The sequence below is a fragment of the Microcaecilia unicolor genome, chromosome 6 (assembly GCF_901765095.1).
Source record: "Microcaecilia unicolor chromosome 6, aMicUni1.1, whole genome shotgun sequence".
NCBI classification, from domain to species: domain Eukaryota; kingdom Metazoa; phylum Chordata; class Amphibia; order Gymnophiona; family Siphonopidae; genus Microcaecilia; species Microcaecilia unicolor.
Genome location: NC_044036.1, coordinates 4,571,887 through 4,598,128, shown reverse-complemented (window position 1 = coordinate 4,598,128; position 26,242 = coordinate 4,571,887). Strand labels below are relative to the sequence as shown.

Sequence of the window (26,242 nt, the reverse complement as noted above, 5' to 3'; positions counted from 1 at the left end):
TACGGAGACCAGTACTGAACACAATACTCCAGGTGCGGTCGCACCATGGAGCGATACAACGGCATTATAACATCCGCACACCTGGACTCCATACCCTTCCTAATAACACCCAACATTCTATTCGCTTTCCTAGCCCAGTGTTTTCTACCAGGGAGCTACAAAGGATTTGGACACCCTGGAGCAGGTGCTACACCCGGATGGTCCAGTATGGTTATCTTTTGAAGACCTCTCAAACAAAACTTTTCACCTCTCTCCCAAAGATTGGTATGCATAAGTACGTAAGTATTGCCATACTGGGACAGACCGAAGATCCATCAAACTCAGCATCCTGTTTCCAACAGTGGCCAATACAGGTCACAAGTACATTTTATGCTGCTTATCCTAGAAATAAGCCGTGGATTTTCCCCAAGTCCAATTTAATTTTAATAATGGTCTATGGACTTTTCCTTTAGGAAGCCATCCAAGCCTTTTTAAAACCCTGCTAACTGCTTTTACCACATTCTCAGGGCAACAAACTCCAGATTTTAATTACACGTTAAGAAAATTTTCTCTGATTCATTTTAAATTTACTACTTTATAGCTTCATTGCGTGCCCCCTAGTCCTAGTATTTTTGGAACGAGTAAACATGCGATTCACGTCTACCCGTTCCACTCCATTCATTTTATAGACTTCTATCATACCTCCCCTTCAGCCGTCTTTTCTCCAAGCTGAAGAGCCCTAGCTACTTTAGTCTTTCCTCATAGGGAAGTCGTCCCATCCCCTTTGTCATTTTCATTGCCCTTCTCTGTACATTTTCTAATTCCACTATATCTTTTTTTTAAGATGCAGTGACAACAATAGTTGAGGTGCGGTCACACCATGGAGTGATACAAAGGCATTATAACGTCCTCCTTTTTGTTTTCCATTCTTTATTAATAACACCTAACATTTTATTTGCTTTCTTAGTTGCCGCCACACACTAAGCAGAGGGTTTCAATGTATCATCAACAATGATGCCTAGCTCCCTTTCCTGGTCAGTGACTCCTAATGTTCAGCCTTGCATTACGTAGCTATAATTCGGGTTTCTCTTTCCCACATGCATCACTTTGCACTTGCTCACATTAAACGTCAGCTGACATTTAGATGTCCAGTCTCATAATGTCCTCTTGTAATGTTTCACAACCCTCTTGCGATTTAACAATTTTGAATAAATTTGTGTTGTCTGCAAATTTAATTACCTCACTAATTATTCCTATCTCTAAATCATTTATAAATATGTACTGCAACCTACTCCTCACTGGCCTCCCACTTAGCCATCTATCCCCCCTTCAATCCGTTCAGAACTCTGCTGCACGTCTTATCTTCCGCCTAGACCGATATACTCATATCACCCCTCTCCTCAAGTCACTTCACTGGCTTCCAATCAGATACCGCATACAGTTCAAGCTTCTCCTACTAACCTACAAATGCACTCAATTTGCAGCCCCTCATTACCTCTCTACCCTTATCTCCCCCTACACTCCAACCCTAAACCTCCACTCACAGGACAAATCCCTCCTCTCTGTACCCTTCTCCACCACCGCCAATTCCAGGCTCCGCCCCGTCAGCCTCGCCTTTCCCTATGCTTGGAATAAACTTCCTGAGCCCATACGCCAAGCACCCTCACTGCCCGCCTTCAAATCCTTGCTAAAAGCCCACCTCTTCAATGTCGCCTTCGGCACCTAACCATTCTACCTCTATTCAGGAAAACTCTAGACTGCCCCAATTTGATTGTCTGCACATTTTGTCCATTAGATTGTAAGCTCCTTTGAGCAGGGACTGTCCTTCGTTGTTAAACTGTACAGCAATGCGTAACTCTAGTAGCGCTTTAGAAGTGTTAAGAAGTAGTAGTAGTAAGCAGCAGCAGTCCCAGCACAGACCCCTGGGGAACCCCACTATCTACCCCTTCCATTGAGAATATTGACCATTTAACCCTACTCTGTTTTCTAATCTTGTAACTAGTTTTTAATCCACAATAGGACACTAACTCCTATCCCATGACTTCTTTCCAATTTCCTCTGAAGTCTTTCATGAGGTAATTTGTCAAGTGCCTTTTGAAAATACAGATACACACTATCGACCGCCTCACCTTTATCCACATGTTTGCTTACCCCTTCAAAGAAATGTAACAGATTGGCGAGGCAAGATTTTACTTCACTAAATCCATGTGGACTGTATGGGTCTTTATCTGCCGTCATTTACTATGTTACTGCCTTTTTTTTTTTTTTAAACTAAACCCACTAGCATCGCTTGTCCAGTACAGTAGTGGTGCACACCGCCTGCGTGTGCTGAAGGAGCACGCACAAGGAGCAAGCCTGCTCCTTTGTGTGCATCCTGAGTACAGTGAATGATACATACCTGTAGCAGGTGTTCTCCGAGGACAGCAGGCTGATTGTTCTCACGACTGGGTGACGTCCGCGGCAGCCCCCACCAACCGGAAAAAAGCTTTGCGGGACGGTCGGCATGCAGGGCACGCCCACCGCGCATGCGCGGCCGTCTTCCCGCCCGTGCGCGACCGCTCCCACCAGTTGAATGACTAGCAAAAGATGAAACACACAACTCCAAAGGGGAGGAGGGAGGGTAGGTGAGAACAATCAGCCTGCTGTCCTCGGAGAACACCTGCTACAGGTATGTATCATTCACTTTCTCCGAGGACAAGCAGGCTGCTTGTTCTCACGACTGGGGTATCCCTAGCTTTCAGGCTCACTCAAAACAAGAACCCAGGTCAATTGAACCTCGCAACGGCGAGGGTACAACAGAAATTGACCTACGAAGAACAACTAACTGAGAGTGCAGCCTGACCAGAATAAATTCGGGTCCTGGAGGGTGGAGTTGGATTTACACCCCAAACAGATTCTGCAGCACCGACTGCCCGAACCGACTGTCGCGTCGGGTATCCTGCTGGAGGCAGTAATGTGATGTGAATGTGTGGACAGATGACCACGTCGCAGCCTTGCAAATCTCTTCAATAGTGGCTGACTTCAAGTGGGCCACTGACGCTGCCATGGCTCTAACACTATGAGCCGTGACATGACCCTCAAGAGTCAGCCCAGCCTGGGCGTAAGTGAAGGAAATGCAATCTGCTAGCCAATTGGAGATGGTGCGTTTCCCGACAGCGACCCCTAGCCTGTTAGGGTCGAAAGAAACAAACAATTGGGCGGACTGTCTGTGGGGCTGTGTCCGCTCCAAGTAGAAGGCCAATGTTCTCTTGCAGTCCAATGTGTGCAACTGACGTTCAGCAGGGCGGGTATGCGGCCTGGGGAAGAATGTTGGCAAGACAATTGACTGGTTAAGATGGAACTCCGACACCACCTTCGGCAGGAACTTTGGGTGGGTGCGGAGCACTACTCTGTTGTGATGAAATTTGGTATATGGAGCATGAGCTACTAGGGCTTGAAGCTCACTGACCCTACGAGCTGAAGTAACTGCCACCAAGAAAATGACCTTCCAGGTCAAATACTTCAGATGGCAGGTATTCAGTGGCTCAAAAGGAGGTTTCATCAGCTGGGTGAGGACGACGTTGAGATCCCATGACACTGTAGGAGGCTTGATAGGGGGCTTTGACAAAAGCAAGCCTCTCATGAATCGAACGACTAAAGGCTCTCCAGAGATGGCTTTACCTTCCACACGATAATGGTAAGCACTAATCGCACTAAGGTGATTCCTTACTGAGTTGGTCTTGAGGCCAGACTCTGATAAGTGTAGAAGGTATTCAAGCAGGTTCTGTGCAGGGCAAGAACGAGGTTCTAGGGCCTTGCTCTCACACCAAACGACAAACCTCCTCCACTTGAAAAAGTAACTCTTTTTAGTGGAATCCTTCCTGGAGGCAAGCAGGACCCGGGAGACACCCTCCGACAGACCCAACGCAGCGAAGTCTACGCCCTCAACATCCAGGCCGTGAGAGCCAGAGACTGAAGGTTGGGGTGCAGTAACGCTCCGTCGTTCTGCGAAATGAGAGTCGGAAAACACTCCAATCTCCACGGTTCTTCTGAGGACAACTCCAGAAGAAGAGGGAACCAGATCTGACGGGGCCAAAAGGGCGCTATCAGAATCATGGTGCCGCGGTCGTGCTTGAGCTTCAGTAAGGTCTTCCCCTCCAAAGGTATGGGAGGATAAGCATACAGGAGGCCCGTCCCCCAATGGAGGAGAAAGGCGTCCGACGCTAGCCTGCCGTGTGCCTGAAGTCTGGAACAGAACAGAGGCAGCTTGTGGTTGGTCTGAGAGGCGAAAAGGTCCACCGAGGGGGTGCCCCACTCTCGGAAGATCTTGCGTACCACTCTGGAATGGAGCGACCACTCGTGCGGTTGCATGACTCTGCTCAGTCTGTCGGCCAGACTGTTGTTTACGCCTGCCAGGTATGTGGCTTGGAGGAGCATGCCAAACTGGCACGCCCAGCGCCACAGCCCGACGGCTTCCTGACACAGGGGGCGAGATCCGGTGCCCCCCTGCTTGTTGACGTAATACATTGCAACCTGATTGTCTGTCCGAATTTGGATAATTTGGCAGGACAGCCGATCTCTGAAAGCCTTCAGCGCGTTCCAGATCGCTCGGAGCTCCAGGAGGTTGATCTGCAGATCCTTTTCCTGGAGGGACCACAGACCCTGGGTGTGAAGCCCATCGACATGAGCTCCCCAACCCAGGCGAGATGCATCCGTCGTCAGCACCTTCGTGGGCTGCGGAATTTGGAATGGACGTCCCAGGGTCAAATTGGTCCGGATGGTCCACCAGAGCAGTGAAGTGCGGCAACTGGTGGAGAGGCGGATGACATCTTCTAGATTCCCGGTGGCTTGGAACCACTGGGAAGCTAGGGTCCATTGAGCAGATCTCATGTGAAGACGAGCCATGGGAGTCACATGAACTGTGGAGGCCATATGACCCAGAAGTCTCAACATCTGCCGAGCTGTGACCTGCTGAGACGCTCTGGTCTGCGAAGCGAGGGACAGGAGGTTGTTGGCCCTCGCTTCGGGAAGGAAGGCCTGAGCCGTCTGGGTATTCAGCAGAGCTCCTATGAATTCCAGAGACTGGGTTGGCTGGAGATGGGACTTTGGGTAATTTATCACAAACCCCAGCAGCTCCAGGAGTTGAATAGTGCACTGCATGGACCGGAGGGCTCCTGCCTCCGAGGTGTTCTTGACCAGCCAATCGTTGAGATATGGGAACACGTGCACTCCCAGCCTGCGTAGGTACGCCGCCACCACCACGAGGCACTTTGTAAACACTCGTGGGGCGGAGGCGAGCCCAAAGGGCAGCACACAATACTGAAAGTGCCGTGCGCCCAGGCGGAATCTGAGATACTGTCTGTGAGCTGGCAGTATCGGGATGTGAGTATATGCATCCTTTAAATCCAGGGAACATAGCCAATCGTTTTTCTGAATCATTGGCAGAAGGGTGCCCAAGGAAAGCATCCTGAACTTTTCTTTGACCAGGAATTTGTTCAGGCCTCTCAGGTCTAGGATGGGACGCATCCCCCCTGTTTTCTTTTCCACAAGGAAGTACCTGGAATAGAATCCCTGCCCTTCCTGCCCGGGTGGTACGGGCTCGACCGCATTGGCGCTGAGAAGGGCGGAGAGTTCCTCTGCAAGTACCTGCTTGTGATGGGAGCTGAAGGACTGAGCTCCCGGAGGACAATTTGGAGGCAGGGAGGCCAAATTCAGGGCGTATCCGCACCGCACTATTTGGAGAACCCACTGGTCGGAGGTTATGAGAGGCCACCTTTGGTGAAAAAATTTTAACCTCCCCCCGACCGGCAGATCGTCCGGTACGGACACTTTGAGGGCGGCTATGTTCCCGTGGATCCAGTCAAAAGCCCGTCCCTGGCTTTTGCTGTGGAGGCGCAGGGGGCTGCTTAGGCGCACGCTGTTGACGGGAACGAGCGCGCTGGGGCTGTCCCTGTGCCTGACGAGGCCTTCGGGCCGGCTGGTTGTACCTACGCTTTGCAAAAGAATAGGGTGCAGCCTGCCGGGCCCGGGAAAAACATCCACCTGCTGAGGTGGATGCTGAAGGCGCCCGGTGGGAGAGCTTGTCGAGAGCGGTTTCCCGCTGATGCAGTTGGTCCACCATCTGCTCGACCTTCTCACCAAAAATGTTATCCCCCCGGCAAGGGACGTCGGCCAGTCTCTGCTGGGTGCGGTTGTCCAGGTCAGAGGCACGCAGCCATGAGAGCCTGCGCATCACTATACCTTGGGCCGCAGCACGAGATGCCACGTCACAGGTGTCATAGATACCCCTGGACAGGAACTTTCTGCACGCCTTCAGCTGCCTGACCACCTCCTGATAAGGCCTGGACTGCTCCGGCGGGAGCTTCTCGACCAGGTCCGCCAGTTGTTGCGCATAGGTCCGCATGTGAATGCTCATATAGAGCAGGTATGACTGGATGCGGGTCACGAGCATGGAGGATTGGTAGGCCTTCCTCCCAAACGAGTCCAGAGTGCGAGACTCCCGCCCCGGGGGCGCCGAGGCGGTATCCCTCGAACTCCGTGCCCTCTTGAGAGCAGAATCCACGACCGCCGAGTCATGGGGCAATTGGGGCCGCATTAACTCTGGGTCGGAGTGGATCCTGTACTGGGACTCTGCTTTCTTGGGAATGGTGGGGTTAGTTAACGGTCGCACCCAGTTCCGAAGCAGCGTCTCCTTGAGGACATTGTGCAGCGGCACCGTGGAGGACTCTCTAGGTGGCGATGGATAGTCGAGGACCTCGAGCATCTCGGCCCTCGGCTCTTCCACAGAGACCACGGGGAAGGGAATGCTGATAGACATATCCCGCACAAAGGAGGCAAAGGAGAGGCTCTCGGGGGGTGAGAGCTTCCTCTCCGGTGAAGGCGTGGGGTCCGAGGGAAGGCCCGTAGACTCCTCTGAGGAGAAATATCTAGGGTCCTCCTCTTCCCCCCACGAGTCCTCATCCTCGGTATCGGACATAAGCTCATGTAGCTGAGTCCTGAACCGGGCCTGGCTCGACGTCGAGGCACCGAGGTCTCGGTGTCGTCGAGCGGTGGACTCCCGCGCCGGCGGGGACGGAGCTCCCTCCATCGACGTCGACAGGGACTCCACCTGCGTGGCGGTCGAGACCGGCGTCGCAAGCGGCGGCGGTGTCGACGGCCCCGGCGCCGGGCTAGAGCTCACCGGCGCCACAGACATCGGCGCCGAGGGCGCAAGCACCCCCGGCGCCGGCACAGCCTGGCGCATCAGCCCTTCCAGGATCCCCGGAAGGATGGCTCTGAGGCACTCGTCCAGGCCCGCTGCCGGGAAAGGCGGTGGGGCCGGTAGGGGTGTCGGTGCCAGAAGCTGATGGGGGCCAGGAGACTGCACCGAGGTGCCGGAACCCTGACGCGTCGGTACCTCCACGACCGACGGGGACCTCTCCTCTCGACGATGACGCTTCGGCGCCGCCTCCTCTCCGATGTCCGGATGCACCGAGGGCGACCGGTGACGACGCTTCTTGTCTTTCTTCCGATGCGCGTCACCGGTGCCGGGAGGTATGGAGGAGGAGGAGGACGATCCCCCTCGGTCCCGGGGAGCCGGGTCAGACAGGGTTCGGTCCCGAGGGCCACGGGCTGAGGGAGTGACCGGGGCCGACTGCCACGCGGCCGCTCACCTCTACCCTCGCCAGCGGACCGGCGGGCCGACGGGACCTGTTCTCCTGGGGTCGATGCCATCGGTGCCGATGTCTCGGGCATCGATACCGGTACCGAAGAACCGGGCGTCGATACCGATGCCGTCGAGGTCGACGTCGAGGGGCCGGCGCAAGTTCCAAAAAGACGGTCCCGCAGAACTTGCCTCGCAACCTGAGTCCGTTTCCGGAGACCGAGACACAGGGAACACGACTTGATATTGTGCTCCGGCCCGAGGCACCAAGCGTGGGTGTCGGTCTGCGAGATCGGCCGGCCGCAGCGACCACACTTTTTAAATCCACTCGGGACCCTTGAGGACATCGACGGAAAAATCGCGTCGGCGAAGTCAAAGTCGTCAATGGTGGCTGAAATCACACCACGAAAAGGAAAACGACCGTGCGGCCACTAGGCCGCAACGCGGCGTCCCCGCTGGAAGCGAGGGAAAAAGGGAGCGCGTGCTCCACACGCGCAGGGTTTCTTTTTTTTTTTTTAAAAGAAACCGGACGGTAACTAAACAAAGTTAAACAAAGAAAAAGCACGATCCGCGTAAACGCGATCGAAATCCGGCGGCTGAATCAGAGAGAGCGGCGAGGCACGACTCTCTCCAGACGCGGAAAAAAAGGAACTGGCGGGAGCGGTCGCGCACGGGCGGGAAGACGGCCGCGCATGCGCGGTGGGCGTGCCCTGCGTGCCGACCGTCCCGCGAAGCTTTTTTCCGGTTGGTGGGGGCTGCCGCGGACGTCACCCAGTCGTGAGAACAAGCAGCCTGCTTGTCCTCGGAGAAATTAGAATATGATGCCGATATCTACTTTACCAGTCTCAGGTTTCATCCCTTTATTTTAATTCTTTTAACTCAGTTTTTTTTTTCCTGACACCATGTATTTATATCAGTCTATATTGGTGCACTCGGGACACTGACCTTACATGCGCAAATCATCTGTTAGAAGTCAGATAAGACCGATTATACCTTTACTAGGTCCTATTAATGCACTCCCAATACCAGCATTAAATTGTTCTATAAATGCTGCTCTTCTTAACTGTTGCTCACTTCAAGGGAAACATTTCATAGTAACATAGTAGATGACGGCAGAAAAAGACCTTCATGGTCCATCCAGTCTGCCCAACAAGATAAATTCATATGTGCTACTTTTTATTTGTACCTATCCTCTTCAGGGCACAGACCGTATAAGTCTTTCCAGCACTATCCCCGCCTCCTAACCACCAGCCCCGCCTCCCACCACCAGCTCTGGCACAGATCGTATAAGTCTGCCCAGCACTATACCCACCTCCCACCACCGGCTCTGCCACCTAAACTCGGCTAAGCTCCCAAGGATGCATTCCTTCTGAACAGGATTCCCTTATGTTTATCCCAAGCATGATCTCATTACACTTCATAGACTTGATTTACTATGTCTAACACAGACCTGGCTTTAAGATTCTGATGCCTGTTATTTGAATCAGGCAACTCCACCTAGATATCAGTACACCTGACAAAATCAAGCCATTTCTCGAGACAGGGGAATGGCTCTCTCCTATCCTGACAGGCTACGGCTTTCTGACTTTTCAGGCTCATCTAAAATTGCTATAGAATACCTCTTTTTTTTGTATAAATGCCTCCCCAGCCTTAGATTTTCTCTTACTTTACTGCTCCTATCCCATTTTGGCTGCTTCATTTCAGCAATTGTGTACTATTAAGTGATCATTGTTTAGTTTCACAACATTATTATTATTATTAGTTACATTTGTATCCCACATTTTCCCACCTTTTGCAGGCTCAATGTGGCTTACATATAACCGTTAACGGTATTAGCCGATTACAGTCTGAACAAATACATGGTATATCTTTTTTAAGATGCGGTGACCAGAATTGAACACAATATTTGAGGTGCGGTCGCACCATGGAGCGACAGAAAGGCATTACAATGTCCTCATTCTTTTGTTTTTCCATTCCTTTCCTAATAATACCTAACATTCTGTTTGCTTTCTTAGCCGCCGCAGCACACGGAGCAGAAGGTTTCAACTTATCATCAACGACGACACTTAGATCCTTTTCTTGGTTGGTGTTAAAACAGTATTTGCAGAATAGTACTAGGGTGCCTTCGTAGAACTTATATGGGTGTGTGTGCACATATCTGTATCATGTTAGTCCTATTATCAGTTGGCCATCTCCAAGTAGTGGAGTGCCTCAGGGATCGGTGCTGGGACTGATTCTGTTCAATATATTTGTGAGTGACATTGCCGAAGGGTTAGAAGGTAAAGTTTGCCTTTTTGCGGACGATACTAAGATTTGTAACAGAGTGGACACCGAGGAGGGAGTGGAAAACATGAAAAAGGATCTGCGGAAACTAGAAGAATGGTCTAAGGTTTGGCAATTAAAATTCAATGCGAAGAAATGCAAAGTGATGCACTTAGGGAGTAGAAATCCACGGGAAAAGTATGTGTTAGGCGGGGAGGGTCTGATAGTTACGGATGGGGAGAGGGATCTTGGGGTGATAGTATTGGAGGATCTGAAGGTGACGAAACAGTGTGACAAGGCAGTGGCCATAGCCAGAAGGTTGCTAGGTTGTATAGAGAAAGGTGTGACCAGCAGAAGAAAAGAGGTGTTGATGCCCCTATATGTCATTGGTGAGGCCCCACCTGGAGTATTGTGTTCAGTTCTGGAGGCCATACCTTGCTAAGGATGTAAAAAAAATGGAAGCGGTGCAAAGAAAAGCTACGAGAATGGTATGGGATTTGCGTTACAAGACGTATGAGGAGAGACTTGTGGACCTGAACATGTATACCCTGGAGGAAAGGAGAAACAGGGGTGATATGATACAGACGTTCAAATATTTGAAAGGTATTAATCCGCAAACGAACCTTTTCCGGAGATGGGAGGGCGGTAGAACGAGAGGACATGATATGAGAGTGAAGGGGGGCAGACTCAAGAAAAATGTCAGGAAGTATTTTTTTCACGGAGAGAGTGGTAGATACTTGGAATGCCCTCCCGCGGGAGGTGGTGGAGATGAAAACGGTAGCGGAATTCAAGCATGCGTGGGATAAACATAAAAGAATCCTGTGCAGAAGGAATGGATCCTCAGAAGCTTAGCCGAGATTGGGAGGCGGGGCTAGTTCTGGACAAGACTTCTACGGTCTGTGTCCTGAAAATGGCAGATACAAATCAAGGTAAGGTGTACACAAGAAGTAGCACATATGAGTTTATCTTGTTGGGCAGACTAGATGGACCGTGCAGGTCTTTTTCTGCCATCATCTACTATGGGAAAGGGGGTGGGATTTGATATACCATCTTTGTGGTTACAGTTACAAATGGAAATAGTATGGAGTTAAAGGAAACCCAATATAAGATTTACATAAAGCATATATCACCAAAGGAGGAGGAGCTAGGATGAAAATATGGGCAGATACATTGCCTACCTGTGTTAAGGTAAGAGTGGGAACTCTGCTCCATGTCTTCTTGATTGCCTGTGTAATATGGAAACAAGCTATTGCAGAGGTAGAAGAATTTTGTGGGGCTTGCTGTGGAGTGGTCCTGTGGGGCATTGCTTTTAGGTGACCTGGAAAACCTGACAAAGAAACATCTTCCTAGGGCAACCCCCCCATTTATATAGTACAACTTCTGGTAACTAGTGAGGTAATTAAATTTGCTGATGACACAAAGTTATTCAAAGTCGTTAAATCACGGGAGGATTGTGAAAAATTACAAGAGGACCTTACGAGACTAGGAGACTGGGCGGCTAAATGGCAGATGACGTTTAATGTGAGCAAGTGCAAAGTGATGCATGTGGGAAAGAGGAACCTGAATTATAGCTACGTCATGCAACGTTCCACATTAGGAGTCAGGGACCAAGAAAGGGATCTAGGTGTCGTCGTCGATGATACATTGAAACCTTTTGCTCAGTGTGCTTCTGCGGCTAAGAAAGCAAATAGAATGTTAGGTATTATTAGGAAAGGAATTGAAAACAAAAATGAGGATGTTATAATGCCTTTGTATCGCTCCATGGTGCGACCGCACCTCGAATATTGTGTTCAATTCTGGTCGCCATTTCTTAAAAAAGATATAGTGGAATTAGAAAAGGTGCAGAGAAGGGCGACTAAAATGATAAAAGGGATGGGACGACTTCCCTATGAGGAAAGGCTAAAGCGGCTAGGGCTCTTCAGCTTGGAGAAAAGGCGGCTGAGGGGAGATATGATAGAGGTCTATAAAATAATGAGTGGAGTTGAACGGGTAGGTGTGAAGCGTCTGTTCATGCTTTCCAAAAATACTAGGACTAGGGGGCATGCGAGGGCATGCGATGAAGCTACAATGTAGTAAATTTAAAACGAATCGGAGAAATTGTTTCTTCAGTCAACATGTAATTAAACTCTGGAATTCGTTGCCGGAGAATGTGGTAAAGACGGTTAGCTTAGCGGAGTTTTAAAAAGGTTTGGACGGCTTCCTAAAGGAAAAGTCCATAGACCGTTATTAAATGGACTTGGGGGAAATCCAGTATTTCTGGGATAAGGAGTATAAAATGTTTTGTACATTTTTGGGATCTTGCCAGGTATTTGTGACCTGGATTGGCCACTGTTGGAAACAGGATGCTGGGCTCGATGGACCTTTGGTCTTTCCCAGTATGGCAATACTTATATACTTATATATCTATGTAAGTTTACCTCATCGATTGTATTTAAGGTTATTTGGTCATTTTACTGTTAATTTATTAACAAAAGTATAAGTTTTATGGGAGAGTTAGAGTATATTGCACTAAATAAAAAGATAGATATAATAGGCATCTCTGAGACCTGGTGGAAAGAAGATGGCCAATGGGACACTGTCATACTAGGGTACACATTATACTGAAGTGATAGGGTGGATAAAATTGGTGGAGGGGGTAGCATACTTTAAAAGGGCTTGAATCAAATAGGCTAAACATTTTACAGGATACAAAATACACTTTGGACTCATGGATAGGAATTCCATATGTAAAAGGGAAAAGGATAGTGATAGGGGGTGTACTACCATCATTCTGACCAGAATGAACAGACAGATGTCAAAATTAGGGAGGCTAACAAACTGGGTAAAACAATATTAATGAGTGACTTCAATTACCTGCAAAAGAAAACTTCAAAAAATAAGAGATGGCAAACTGGAAAAACTCACAATGTGTGATATAGTTTGCCTCTGACTGTAGTTTCTCTGCTAGGAAATGAATCAGTACAAACAAATGATACGTACATCAGAGGCTAGACCTCATAATCCAAAGATGTGCCTTACAAGTGGGCTGTGGTTTCGAATTTCGGATGTGCCGGAGGAATAAGGAGTAAAATGCTGTTGCAGTTCTGATGCAGATTTATGTGCAGTGGGAGAAGCTGTTTGGAAGCATCGGTGTCCACTGGATGCAGGATTCATCACCGATAGCTCATTATCGGTGGTGAATCCTGCATCCAATGGACACCGATGAGCTAAGTTTTGGCTGGTTTTGATAAAGCATCTAATGCTTTATTCCCTTTGCTTCATTGATCTTGTATTTTGCATTTTGACTGTAACTTCAAATCTTGACTTGATTCTTATATGGAGTTTGACAAATGGTGTTTTCTCCCCCTGAATTTTGAGTGGAGGAGCCTTTAACCATTTGTTCCTTGGTGACAGCAGCAGGTGACTCCAGCGACTAGTGGGTTGTGACCATCTACCAGCAGGTGGAGATGGAGAACACTGAACTGCCTCATGGGACTGAAAGCTCCTGGCTAGTCAGTATTCTCTATCTCCAGCAGGCGGGTGGACTGTTTTTCCACTAGCTCCTGGCTGCTTCTGCAGCGTGCTCCTGACCTTTGGTTTCAGGGGTTTGTTGGGGTGTGTGGCTGAGCAGCACCGCCTTTGGGGGGCATACCTGGTTTCCCCAAGGTCCCTCACCCACCCAGTACCACTCTTGTTTGTTGACTCCTTTCTCCTCTCTCACAGTTCACACACACAAAAAAGAGTTTAAAGCTCTTCAAATCTGCACCGGTCTGCTTTGGGCAACTGTCTGAGCTCCCGGTAGAGGTTTTCCTCAGAGTTGAACAAGAGAGTTGGGCATTCATCTGCAGCGACGCAGACCTCAGACGGGAGCCCCGTGCTATCGATGAGTGTGCTTGTTGCATGCTCCTCAGAATAACGAGGTGGTGGCCATTTTGCAGCACAAGTCTGATGCACTTTCCCCTGAGGGTTCAGTGTTGATTTCATGTGCTGCAGCCGCTCCGGCAGGCTTGATATCCAGGGAGCTCAGGCAAGTGGGGGAGAAACTGACCCATTCTTCTCCGGGTTTATACTTCCGTTGCACCTCGCCTATCTTTTAAAGATGACAGGACAGTTTGGGGACGAGATGGTTTTTCCTATTCCTGGGCAGTGGGATGAGGTTCCTACTCCCAAGAAGCGCTGTGAAGATTCGGCCTTGGAGGCAGGGTCTGTGGCCCCCTCTTTCCCCCCCCTTGGTCGGAAGGGTCTGTTGCGATCCCTTCAGGGGCCTCTTGACTGCGAGAGGAACTCGAAGAGGGTGAGATTTTACATGAAGAGGTGGATAGCCCGGTAGAGGTCTGGATTTCATAAGGAGGAGTTGCCACCTCTATTACTAAGGCCCTTCAGATTCTTGGTATTACAGAGCCGCAGGTTTCTAATCTGGCTACAGACAGTCCCAAAATGGCTAGTACTTGTTGCCCTCCTTAGGCTTTTCCAATCCACGCGGCCATGCATGAAATGATATCACGCAGTGGGCCATGCCGGATGTGCTGTTGCACGTTTTCAGGTCCACGTTTCTATTGTATCCGCTTGCACAGGCAGAGAAGGATAAACTCTGTCTATCTAGAGTTGATGCCTTTGTATAAGCCGTCACCAAAAAGACCACCTGTGAAAGGTGGCATAGCACTAAAGGATGTGCAGGACAGGAGGCTTGAGACCTCCCTCAAACTCTTTTGAGGTTTTGGTGCTCTCCTTAAAGGCGGCAGTGTGCAGTTCTTACACAGCGCGTGCCTGTCTGAGCTTGGTGCCACAAATGGTGTATGCTGCTCAGGGAACCGAAGTTGGAGTTCCCTTAGAGCTGCTGGACATAGAGATGGGCCAAGCCTACTTAGCAGATTCCTTTTATGACCTGATTCGGACATCTGCAAAGCAGATGTCTTTTGCGGTCATGGCTCATTGTCTGGAGAAGTTGAGGAAGAGCATGGAGGATAAGAAGGTTGGTGGGAGATAATATCTGAGTCATTGTTATTAATGTTTAGATGGACCAGTGAGTAGATGGGTTGCTTATGTTTGCTTATGGTAGGTCAAGTCGTTCGGGTAAACCTGTTTGAATAGATGGGTTTTCAATAGTTTCCTAAAGGGAAGATATTCACTAATTGACCGAATGTGTCTGGGTAGAGCATTCCAGAGTTGGGATCCCAGGTAGGGGAAGTTAGATGCATGGTAGGTTTTGTATTTTAGTCCTTTGCAATTGGGAAGGTGCAGGTTAAGGTATGATCATGAAGATGTAGACATGTTTCTGGTCGGAAGGTTTAATAGATTGACCATGTAACTTGGTGATACTCCATGGATGATTTTGTGGATCAGTGTGATGGCCTTAAAGCTGACTCGTTCTCTAATAGGGAGCCAATGAAGTTTCATACGGAGGGGTGTTGCACTTTCGAATCTAGGCTTCCCATAAATAAGTCTAGCTGCCGTGTTCTGGGCAGTCTGAAGTTTCTTCATGATTTGGGCCTTACATCCAAAGAAGATACTATTACAGTAATCAGCGTGGGTGAGTACCGTGGATTGAACCAAGCTGCGGAAGGTATTCAAGGGGAGATAAGGTTTCACACATTTCAACATCCACAACATGTTGAACATTTTCTTTGTGATGGATGTTGTGTGGTCTTCAAGGGATAGGTATTTATCCAATGTAACTCCAAGGACCTTTAGGCTGTTGGATATAAGAATTGTGACATCAGGAGTGGTGAGAGTAGTTGGATGGAATGTGGAATATTGGGAAGAGAGGATTAGGCATTGAGATTTGTCTTTGTTCAGTTTCATTTTGAAAGCGTTGGCCCAAGAAGTTAGGATATTCATACCATTGGTTATTTTGTCGGAAATTTCTGCCAGGTTAGATTTGAAGGGAATAAATACGGTAACGTCATCAGCATAGATAAAAGGGTTGAGACCGTGTTTGGAAAGGGAGTTAGCCAGAGGAATCATCATAAGGTTGAATAGAATCGGGGATAGAGGAGAACCTTGAGGCACACCGCAAACTGAAGACCAGGGAGATAATATTTGCTGTAGATGACTTGATTCAATAGGATCTAGAGGTAATAAAGCCTTCAATCCATTTTATAACATTTCCACCAATTTCCAACTTATCCAGAAGTCTAGTAAGAATACAATGGTCGACCATGTCAAATGCGCCAGACATATCAAACTGTAAAAGGAGTATGCTATTTCCGAATGATATTTCTTGTTTGAATTTGGATATTTAAAGTAAGCAATACTGTTTCTGTACTATGGGAAGGGCGGCAACCCAATTGAGACTCATAAAGGATGGAGAATTTATGTATATACTCATTGACTTGAAAGGTCACTCTGTTTTCCATTAATTTAGTTAATAGGGGGGTGGAAGCCACTGGTCGGTAGTTAGTAACATCACTTATCGGTTTCTTAGAGTCTTTGGGTATAGGTGTGAGTAATATGTTACCATGCTCGATAGGGAAGGAACCTTGTTTTAACAAGAAGTTAAGGTGGGTGGTGAGATCTGTGATGAAGCATTCAGGGGCGTCTTTCAGGGGCAGCAATCAAGATGACAATGGGATCTGGAGAGTTTGGAGATCGCTTTGGAAACTTCTTCGGTGGTGAGGAGGGTAAAACTTGTCCATGAGCAGTCAACTGGAGTTTCATCAATGTTGGGATCCAATTCATCGAGAAAGGTATCTATGGGGGAATACCTGAGGAAGGAGATGATGGGCTGGGAGGAAATACGAGAAGTGGAAGGATAGTGGTCCAGGCTGAAAGAAGCTATAAATAGGGCCACGAACCTTTATGTAAGGAAAGTAAATAAAAGCAAGAGAAAAGGAAACCGAGATGGTTCTCCAAGCAAGTGGCTGAGAAAATAAAGGCTAAAGAGTTGGCGTTCCAGAAATACAAAAAAACTCAAGAAAAGGAATATGAGGAAGAATACCGGATGAAACTGAAAGAAGCCAAGAGAGAGATACGTCTGGCAAAAGCGCAAGCGGAAGAACAAATGGCTAGAAATGTAAGGAGGGGTGGCAAAATTTTCTTCAGGTATATTAGTGAAAGAAGAATGACTAAAAAGGGAATTGTGAGACTAAAAGATACTGCGAACCGCTATGTGGATAACGATAAAGGAAAAGCAAATTTGCTAAATAGATACTTTTGTTCTGTTTTCAGAGAAGAAAATCCTGGAGAAGGACCGCACTGGAGTGCAAAAAGTACAAATGAGATTGAAGTGGATAGAGCACCGTTCACGGAAGAGAGTGTGTATGAACAACTTGAAAATCTAAAGGTGGACAAAGCCATGGGACCGGATGGGATCCACCCCAGGATATTGAGGGAGCTCAGAGAGGTTCTGGCGGGTCCTCTTAAAGATTTGTTTAATATATCCTTGCAGACAGGAGAGGTTCCGAGGGATTGGAGAACGGCGGAGGTGGTCCCTCTTCACAAAAGTGGTGATAGGGAAGAAGCTGAAAACTACAGGCCGGTAAGCCTCACTTCGATTATTGGAAAAGTAATGGAAGCGATGCTGAAGGAAAGAATAGTGAATTTCCTGGAAGCCAATAAGTTGCAAGATCCGAGACAACATGGTTTTACCAAAGGGAAATCGTGCCAAACGAATCTCATTGAATTCTTTGATTGGGTGACAGGAGAATTGAATCAGGGACGAGCTATAGATGTAATCTATTTAGATTTCACCAAAGCTTTTGACACGGTTCCCCACAGGAGGCTCTTAAATAAACTGGATGGGCTGAAGATAGGACCCGACATGGTGAACTGGATTAGGAACTGGTTGACGGACAGAAGCCAGAGGGTGGTGGTGAATGGAATTCGCTCGGAGGGAAAGGTGAGTAGTGGTGGGCCTCAAGGATCGGTGCTGGGACCGATTCTGTTCAATATATTTGTGAGTGACATTGCCGAAGGGTTAGAAGGTAAAGTTTGCCTATTTGCGGATGATACTAAGATCTGTAATAGAGTGGACACCCGGGAGGGAGTGGAAAACATGAAAAAGGATCTGCGGAAGCTATAAGAATGGTCTAAGGTTTGGCAATTAAAATTCAATGCAAAGAAATGCAAAGTGATGCACTTAGGGAATAGAAATCCTCGGGAGACGTATGTGTTAGGCGGGAAGAGTCTGATAGGAACGGACGGTGAGAGGGATCTTGGGGTGATAGTATCTGAGGATCTGAAGGTGACGAAACAGTGTGACAAGGCGGTGGCCGTAGCTAGAAGGTTGTTAGGCTGTATAGAGAGAGGTGTGACAAGCAGAAAAAAGGGGGTGTTGATGCCCCTGAATAAGTCGCTGGTGAGGCCCCACCTGGAGTATCGTGTTCAGTTTTGGAGCCCGTACCTTGCGAAGGATGTAAAAAGAATTGAAGCAGTGCAAAGAAAAGCTATGAGAATGGTAAGGGATTTGCGTTACAAGACGTATGAGGAGAGACGATGACCTGAACATGTATACTCTGGAAGAAAGGAGAAACAGGGGTGATATGATACAGACGTTCAAATATTTGAAAAGTATTAATCCGCAAACGAACCTTTTCCGGAGATGCGAAGGAGGTAGAACGAGAGGACATGAAATGAGATTGAAGGGGGGCAGACTCAAGAAAAATGTCAGGAAGTATTTTTTCACGGAGAGAGTAGTGGATGCTTGGAATGCCCTCCCGCGGGAGGTGGTGGAAATGCAAACGGTAACAGAATTCAAGCACGCGTGGGATAAACATAAAGGAATCCTGTTCAGAAGGAATGGATCCTAAGGAGCTTAGCCGAGATTGGGTGGCAGAGCCGGAGGCGGGAGGCGGGGATAGTGCTGGGCAGACTTATACGGTCTGTGCCAGAGCCGGTGGTGGGAGGTGGGGCTGGTTGCTGGGAGGCAGGGATAGTGGTGGGCAGACATACACGGTCTGTGCCCTGAAAACGACAGGTACAAATCAAGGTAAGGTATACACAAAAAGTAGCACATATTGTTGGGCAGACTGGATGGACCATGCAGGTCTTTTTCTGCCGTCATCTACTATGTTACTATATATAGTTACCATCATGGGGAATCGATTTGCGAAGATTAGTAATTTTATTATAGTAGTGCTTATCCAATTGGTCTGCAGATGGGCTATTTGAAGGTGAGAGGGTAAGTAGATTAGTGTTAAGGAGGCTATTAGTTGATATTGTTGCTTTATATCTGTGCCATTTGTTGTGATTTTTTTTGAGTATAGTAGTTTCTTTTTGCTTTTTTAATGGTGTTCTTATAATTTCTCTGTGACTGCTTCCAGATGTTAAAGGTGAGGTTGTTTCTTGATCTACTCCATGCCTTTTCCAGTTTTCTGGTTTGTGACTTTAGGTTTTTTAGTTGGTCATTAAACCATGGTGATAGTTGACGTCTACATAATGTTCTGGATTCAGGGGGGGCAATTTCATCCATGATGAGTTGGCATCTGGTGTTCCAATCTGTGAGGAAGGAGAGAGAGTTAGGTTGTGCTGACCAATTGTTATATATATGTTGCCAGAAACTGTCTTTGTCAATCCGTCCTCTAGTGGTGATTGTTGGAGGATTTTGAGTTATACGCATATCCTTTGTGCGCCAATATAAGGTTAGTGTCGATTTATGATGGTCAGACCAAGGGATGTTAGGCCATTTGACATTAGATATAGTTATGTTTTGGTTGGTGGAGAGTTTATAAGAAATTATATGAAGCGAGTGACCTTTAATATGGTTGGTTGCACTGGAGGAATGTCAACATTGCAGATTTGAAAGAAGTCCATGCACTCGCAGGTATTTGGGGAGTAGGAGTCTTCTAAGTGTAGACTTAGGTCTCCGATTAATAATATATTGGCGTAATTAGTGCAGGCATTTGCAATAAAGTCCATAAAAGTGGACTGACTGTTATTCCAGTTTATTGGAGGTCTGTAAAACAGAATGCAAGTTAGTTGGTTTAGGATTGTGGAGTTTGAATGAAGCAATTTCTAGCTGAGGTGTGATTAACTCTGATATAGATTCGGGGGAGAAGTATGATTTATAAATAAGTGCTATCCCTCCACCTCTTCTTTCTTTTCTTGGCCAATGTAAGATCTTATATACAGGAAGGAATAAGTCAATTACGATGGGGTCTTTTAACTATGGGCCCAAGTTTCTGTAATGAATAGTAAATCAAGTTTGTCTGATTTAATCCAGTCTGTAAGGATTTCTGTCTTATTAGCTGCAGATCTGGTGTTGACATAACCCACTCAGACGGATATATAAGGTGGGTCATTCCATGCCAAGTGGTCTAAACCTTCCCATCATCATGTTTCCAATTTTGTTCAAATTTTATCTGTTGCACGAGTCAGGGAGTCAGGGGGTCTAATAAAATCCAAACACATTTATAAGAATGGCTAAAAAATTCAAATCCTGTACAGTTTTTGATGCTAATTCTGATGAAATACATTTTAACATTATGGATGCAAAATCCAGTCAAACAAGTTGACTCAAAGTGTGCATCAAAATTGGTCGCGACTCATCGAAACATATTTGGACCAATATTCAGACCGCAACAACTTCCATGCAAACAAAGATACGGACTTAAAATTTTGAACAAGTATTATGCTTGTGCTGGACATAATACTGCCAGATTTGCAACTAACCAGCATCTATAACCGTCCTGCAGGATCTCTTCAAAGTTGGCACTGTCAGCGCAAATGGTAAAATGTATCAAAGTTCAAAGCCAATTATTAAAAAAGAGTCTGCCTGAATCAGCTTGTGAACAGTATCATCTGAAAGAGAAAATTGTGCTCTACAACATTGATATGTTTTTGTTTTGCAATGCCACCATTAAGTAGCACCGAATATTTGTTTGATAATTGTGCACTAAGGGAGGCTGGGGGCAGTCGATGATTATAAATAGTCATAGGCTCACCAGTTTGGTGGTAAAAACGCCTAAATGACTGTATGAGACAACCCCTTCACTAACCAACAGCACTTAGTACTATAGATTCCACCACTTGTAAGTTGTGTATTTCTAGGATAAGCAGCATAAAATGTTTCGTACTTTTTTGGGATCTTGCCAGGTATTTGTGACCTGGATTGGCCACTGTTGGAAACAGGATGCTGGGCTTGATGGACCTTTGGTCTGTCCCAGTAGGGCAATACTTATGTACTATATGCATGCTGCAAGGGGCAGAGCACAGGTAGGACTCTTACCATAAGTTACACACATCCCCACCTCAGTTAGCTGCCCGCACCCTACACCAGCTCTAGGCACACAGACACAGAGTTAAACTAGTAATCTACAAGGGAACCTAGCTGCTTAGATTCCATTATGGAATAGGCTCCTACCACACAGCTTGGGGCACCTAAACAGAGGCACCCACTTTTAGAATTACCTCCACATTGGGGGTAATATTTGGGCAGCAAGTATGTATGTACGACTATATCCTTGTTACATCCATTCTCCTGATTCCACTTGCACATCAAGTGGTAACCGAGCCACTGCTATTTGAGTCTTGCAGTTTAGAAGTGCAACCTCTGGATTTGGAGCCGTTTTGCTCACACACCCTGCTGAGCAGTATGTGCCTTAACTATCCAGACTGTGAGCCAGGAAAAAAAAATTAACAATAGTGTAAGCCTGTAGCTCTTGAGGTACTCCGTCACCACCATTATACACTGCTGCACACTTGCTCTGCAATGACCAAATTACCCACAGGGAGAAGAAAATGTGGAAAAAGCAACAAGGCATCAAAGAGCAAACCTTTGGTAACTATTTTGAGTAATGCCACCGATAGTCTTGGTCAGTTGGCTGAAAGGACATCCTGTGTCTCAGCCCAGTTTGGCTATTGATCTAACACAAGGGACTGGTGAAAATGTCACAGGGTAAGGAATATTCACTTCATTTTGTGCCTTCCAGGAAATGGATGATGTGCTAAAAATACAAGATGTTAAGCAGAAAATATTCTTGATCAAAAGTTTGGCCACAATAGTGGGATTTATCTGACTTCAGCTCTATCACATTCCCTACCTTAACAGCTCCTTGATGCTGAGTGAAGGTTTGTACAGGAGAGAATTCCCCATCACCTTGTACACAAGGCCAAATATTAACTATGTTGTCATTGGCTCCACTGGCCAAGTAACGACCATCAGGTGACCACTTGAGTCCACAAACTTCTTGAGTGTGACCCCGAAGTGTAGCTACGTGATGCTGAGCTACTCTGACATCATGGTGATGAATGTGACCAGTCCTAGAGCCACTAAAAAAAGGAAAGAAAATATCTCTATGAAAACATGCAAGGGTGAATTCTACAGCAATAAGATTCCCAGTAACGGTCTAGAGTTACACTGCAGGAAGTATTCTATGTACAAATCATTTTCCCCCTTCTCTGTCCCCCCCCCCCCCCCCCCCCCCAAAAAAAAAAAAAAAAACCACACACACACACAAAAGTAAGAATGTCCTGCATTTACGGGCCCAAAAGCATTGTTATAGAAGGGCTTTAATGAGATTTTCTGAGTACAGTGTAGGAACAGTATGACCAGAATGTGAATAGTTCAACAACTACTTGTCAAGTCACATCATTGTACTCATTATCTTTAAATAATAATGTACATGTTTATGAATTTGTTTTATTCACTCTATTGTAACCATTTTTTTCATTATTATAAATGTTTCTGTAATGTGACGAACTATATTAGTTAAGCATAATATAAATACAAAATGATTTTTTTTTTAATTTTATTGCACATCTTTGACTCTTCTCTCCTCATATCCAGCAGATCACCAAGACCTGTCGTTTCTTTCTTTACATCCTTAAAATCCGCCCCTTTCTTTCCGAGCACTCTACCAAAACCCCCATCCACACCCATGTCACCTCTCGTTTAGACTACTGCAATCTGCTTCTTGCTGGCCTCCCACTTAGTCACCTTTCCCCTCTCCAATCGGTTCGAAACTCTGCTGCCTGTCTCGTCTTCCGCCAGGGTCGCTTTACTCATACTACCCTGGAGAAGGACCGCGAGGGACTGGCAAAAGTACACCTGAGAATGGAGTGGACAGAGCACCGTTCATGGAAGAGAGTGTGTATCAGCAACTTGGAAAGCTAAAGGTGCACAAAGCCATGGGCCCGGACAAGATCCACCCCAGGATACTGAGGGAGCTCAGAGAGGTTCTGGCGGGTCCTCTTAAAGATTTGTTTAATAAATCCTTGGAGACGGGAGAGGTTCCAAGGGACTGGAGAACGGCGGAGGTGGTCCCTCTTCACAAAAGTGGTGATAGGGAAGAAGCTGGAAACTACAGGCCGGTAAGCCTCACTTCGGTTATTGGAAAAGTAATGTAAGCCATGCTGAAGGAAAGGATAGTGAATTTCCTGGAAGCAAATAAGTTGCAAGATCCGAGACAACATGGTTTCACCAAACGGAAATCGTGCCAAACGAATCTCATTGAATTCTTTGACTGGGTGACAGGAGAATTAAATCAAGGACGTGCTATGGACGTAATCTATTTAGATTTCAGCAAAGCTTTTGACACAGTTCCCCACAGGAGGCTCTTGAATAAACCGGATGGGCTGAAGATAGGACCCGAAGTGGTGAACTGGATTAGGAACTGGTTGACGGGCAGACGCCAGAGGGTGGTGGTGAATGGAGTTCGCTCGGAGGAGGGAAAGGTGAGTAGTGGAGTGCCTCAGGGATCGGTGCTGGGGCCGATTCTGTTCAATATATTTGTGAGTGACATTGCCGAAGGGTTACAAGGTAAAGTTTGCCTTTTTGCGGATGACACCAAGATTTGCAACAGAGTGGACACCCCGGAGGGAGTGGAAAACATGAAAAAAAGATCTGAAGAAGCTAGAAGAATGGTCTAACGTTTGGAAATTAAAATTCAATGCGAAGAAATGCAAAGTGATGCACTTAGGGAGTAGAAATCCAAGGGAGACGTATGTGTTAGGCGGGGAGAGTCTGATTGGCACGGACGGGGAGAGTATCTGAGGACCTGAAGGCGACGAAACAGTGCAACAAGGCGGTAGCCGTAGCGAGAAGATTGCTAGGCTGTATAGGGAGAGGTGTGACCAGCAGAAGAAAGGAGGTTTTAATGCCCCTGTATAAGACATTGATGAGGCCCCACCTGGAGTATTGTGTTCAGTTTTGGAAGCCGTACCTTGCGAAGGATGTAAAAAAAATGGAAGCGGTGCAAAGAAAAGCTACGAGAATGGTATGGGATTTGCGTTCCAAGACGTATGAAGAGAGACTTGCTGACCTGAACATGTATACCCTGGAGGAAAGGAGGAACAGGGGTGATATGATACAGACATTTAAATATTTGAAAGGTAGTAATCCGCAAACGAATCTTTTCCGGAGATGGGAAGGTGGTAGAACGAGAGGACATGAAATGAGATTGAAGGGGGGCAGACTCAGGAAAGATGTCAGGAAGTATTTTTTCACGGAGAGGGTGGTGGATGCTTGGAATGCCCTCCCGCGGGAGGTGGTGGAGATGAAAACGGTAACGGAATTCAAACATGCGTGGGATATGCATAGAGGAATCCTGTGCAAAAGGAATGGATCCTCAGAAGCTTAGCTAAAATTGGGTGGCGGAGCAGGTGGGGGGAAGAGGGGTTGGTGGTTTGGAGGCGAGAATAGAGGAGGGCAGACTTGTATGGTCTGTGCCAGAGCCGGTGATGGGAGGCGGGACAGGTGGTTGGGAGGCGGGAAAAACTGCTGGGCAGACTTGTACAGTCTGGGCCCTGGGAGAAACAGGTGCAAATCAAGGTAAGGTATACACATGAGTTTGTCTTGGGCAGACTGGATGGACCATGCAGGTCTTTTTCTGCCGTCATCTACTATGTTACTATGTAAATCCTTTTCTGTTCCCTTCTCCACTACTACCAACTCCAGACTTCGCGCCTTCTGTCTCGGTGCACCCTATGCCTGGAATAAACTTCCTGAGCCCCTACGTCTTGCCCCATCCTTGGCCACCTTTAAATCTAGACTGAAAGCCCACCTCTTTAACATTGCTTTTGACTCGTAACCACTTGTAACCACTCGCCTCTACCTACCCTCCTCTCCTCCTTCCTGTACACATTAATTGATTTGATTTGCTTACTTTATTTTTTGTCTATTAGATTGTAAGCTCTTTGAGCAGGGACTGTCTTTCTTCTATGTTTGTGCAGCGCTGCGTATGCCTTGTAGCGCTATAGAAATGCTAAATATTAGTAGTAGTAGTGAATAAACTTGACAGGCTGAACATAGGACCCAACGTGGTGAACTGGATTAGGAACTGGTTGACGGACAGACGCCAGAGGGTGGTGGTTAAAGGAATTCGCTTGGATGAGGGAAAGGTGAGTAGTGGAGTGCCTCAGGGGGTCGGTGCTGGGGCCGATTCTGTTCAATATATTTGTGAGTGACATTGCCGAAGGGTTAGAAGGTAAAGTTTGCCTTTTTGCAGATGATACCAAGATTTGTAACAGTGGACACCCCGGAGGGACTGGAAAACATGAAAAAGGATCTGCAGAAGCTAAAAGAATGGTCTAATGTTTGGCAATTAAAATTCAATGCGAAGAAATGCAAAGTGATGCACTTAGGGAGTAGAAATCCACGGAGACGTACGTGTTAGGTGCTGAGAGTCTGATATGTACAGACGGGGAGAGGGATCTTGGAGTGATAGTACCTGAGGATCTGAAGGCGACGAAACAGTGTGACAAGGTGGTGGCCGTAGCCAGAAGATTGCTAGGCTGTACAGAGAGAGGTGTGACCAGCAGAAGAAAGGAGGTGTTCATGCCCCTGTACAAGTCGTTGGTGAGGCCCCACCTGGAGTATTGTGTTCAGTTTTGGAGGCCTTATCTTGCTAAGGATGTAAAAAGAATTGAAGCAGTGCAAAGAAAAGCTATGAGAACGGTATGGGATTTGCGTTACAAGACGTATGAAGAGACACTTGCTAACCTGTATACCCTGGAGAAAAGGAGAAACGGGTGATATGATTTTTATTTTTTTGTTACATTTGTATCCCGCGCTTTCCCACTCATGGCAGGCTCAATGCGGTGGGCAATGGAGGGTTAAGTGACTTGCCCAGAGTCACAAGGAGCTGCCTGTGCCGGGAATCGAACTCAGTTCCTCAGTTCCCCAGGACCAAAGTCCACCACCCTAACCACTAGGCCACTCCTCCACCTAGAGACGTTCAAATATTTGAACGGTATTAATCCGCAAACGAACCTTTTCCGGAGATGGGAAGGTGGTAGAACTAGAGGACATGAAATGAGGTTGAAGGGGGACAGATTCAAGAAAAATGTCAGGAAGTATTTTTTTCACAGAGAGAGTGGTGGATACTTGGAATGCCTTCCCGCAGGAGGTGGTGGAGATGAAAACGGTAATGGAATTAAAAAATGCATGGGATAAACAATGGAATCCAGAAGGAATGGATCCTTAGAAACTTAGCCGAGATTGGGTGGCAGCACTGGCGGAGCTAG

General features: G+C 47.1%; 1 protein-coding gene across 1 annotated transcript in view; it reads right to left on the bottom strand.

Moving 5' to 3' along the window:
* The window catches only part of CDC20 (cell division cycle 20), a 251,137-nt gene that overhangs the window by 57,215 nt on the left and 167,680 nt on the right, over positions 1-26,242 (bottom strand). The window contains 1 exon segment of the mRNA XM_030207534.1: positions 21,820-22,048. Within this exon segment, the coding sequence (XP_030063394.1) occupies positions 21,820-22,048 (229 nt within the window).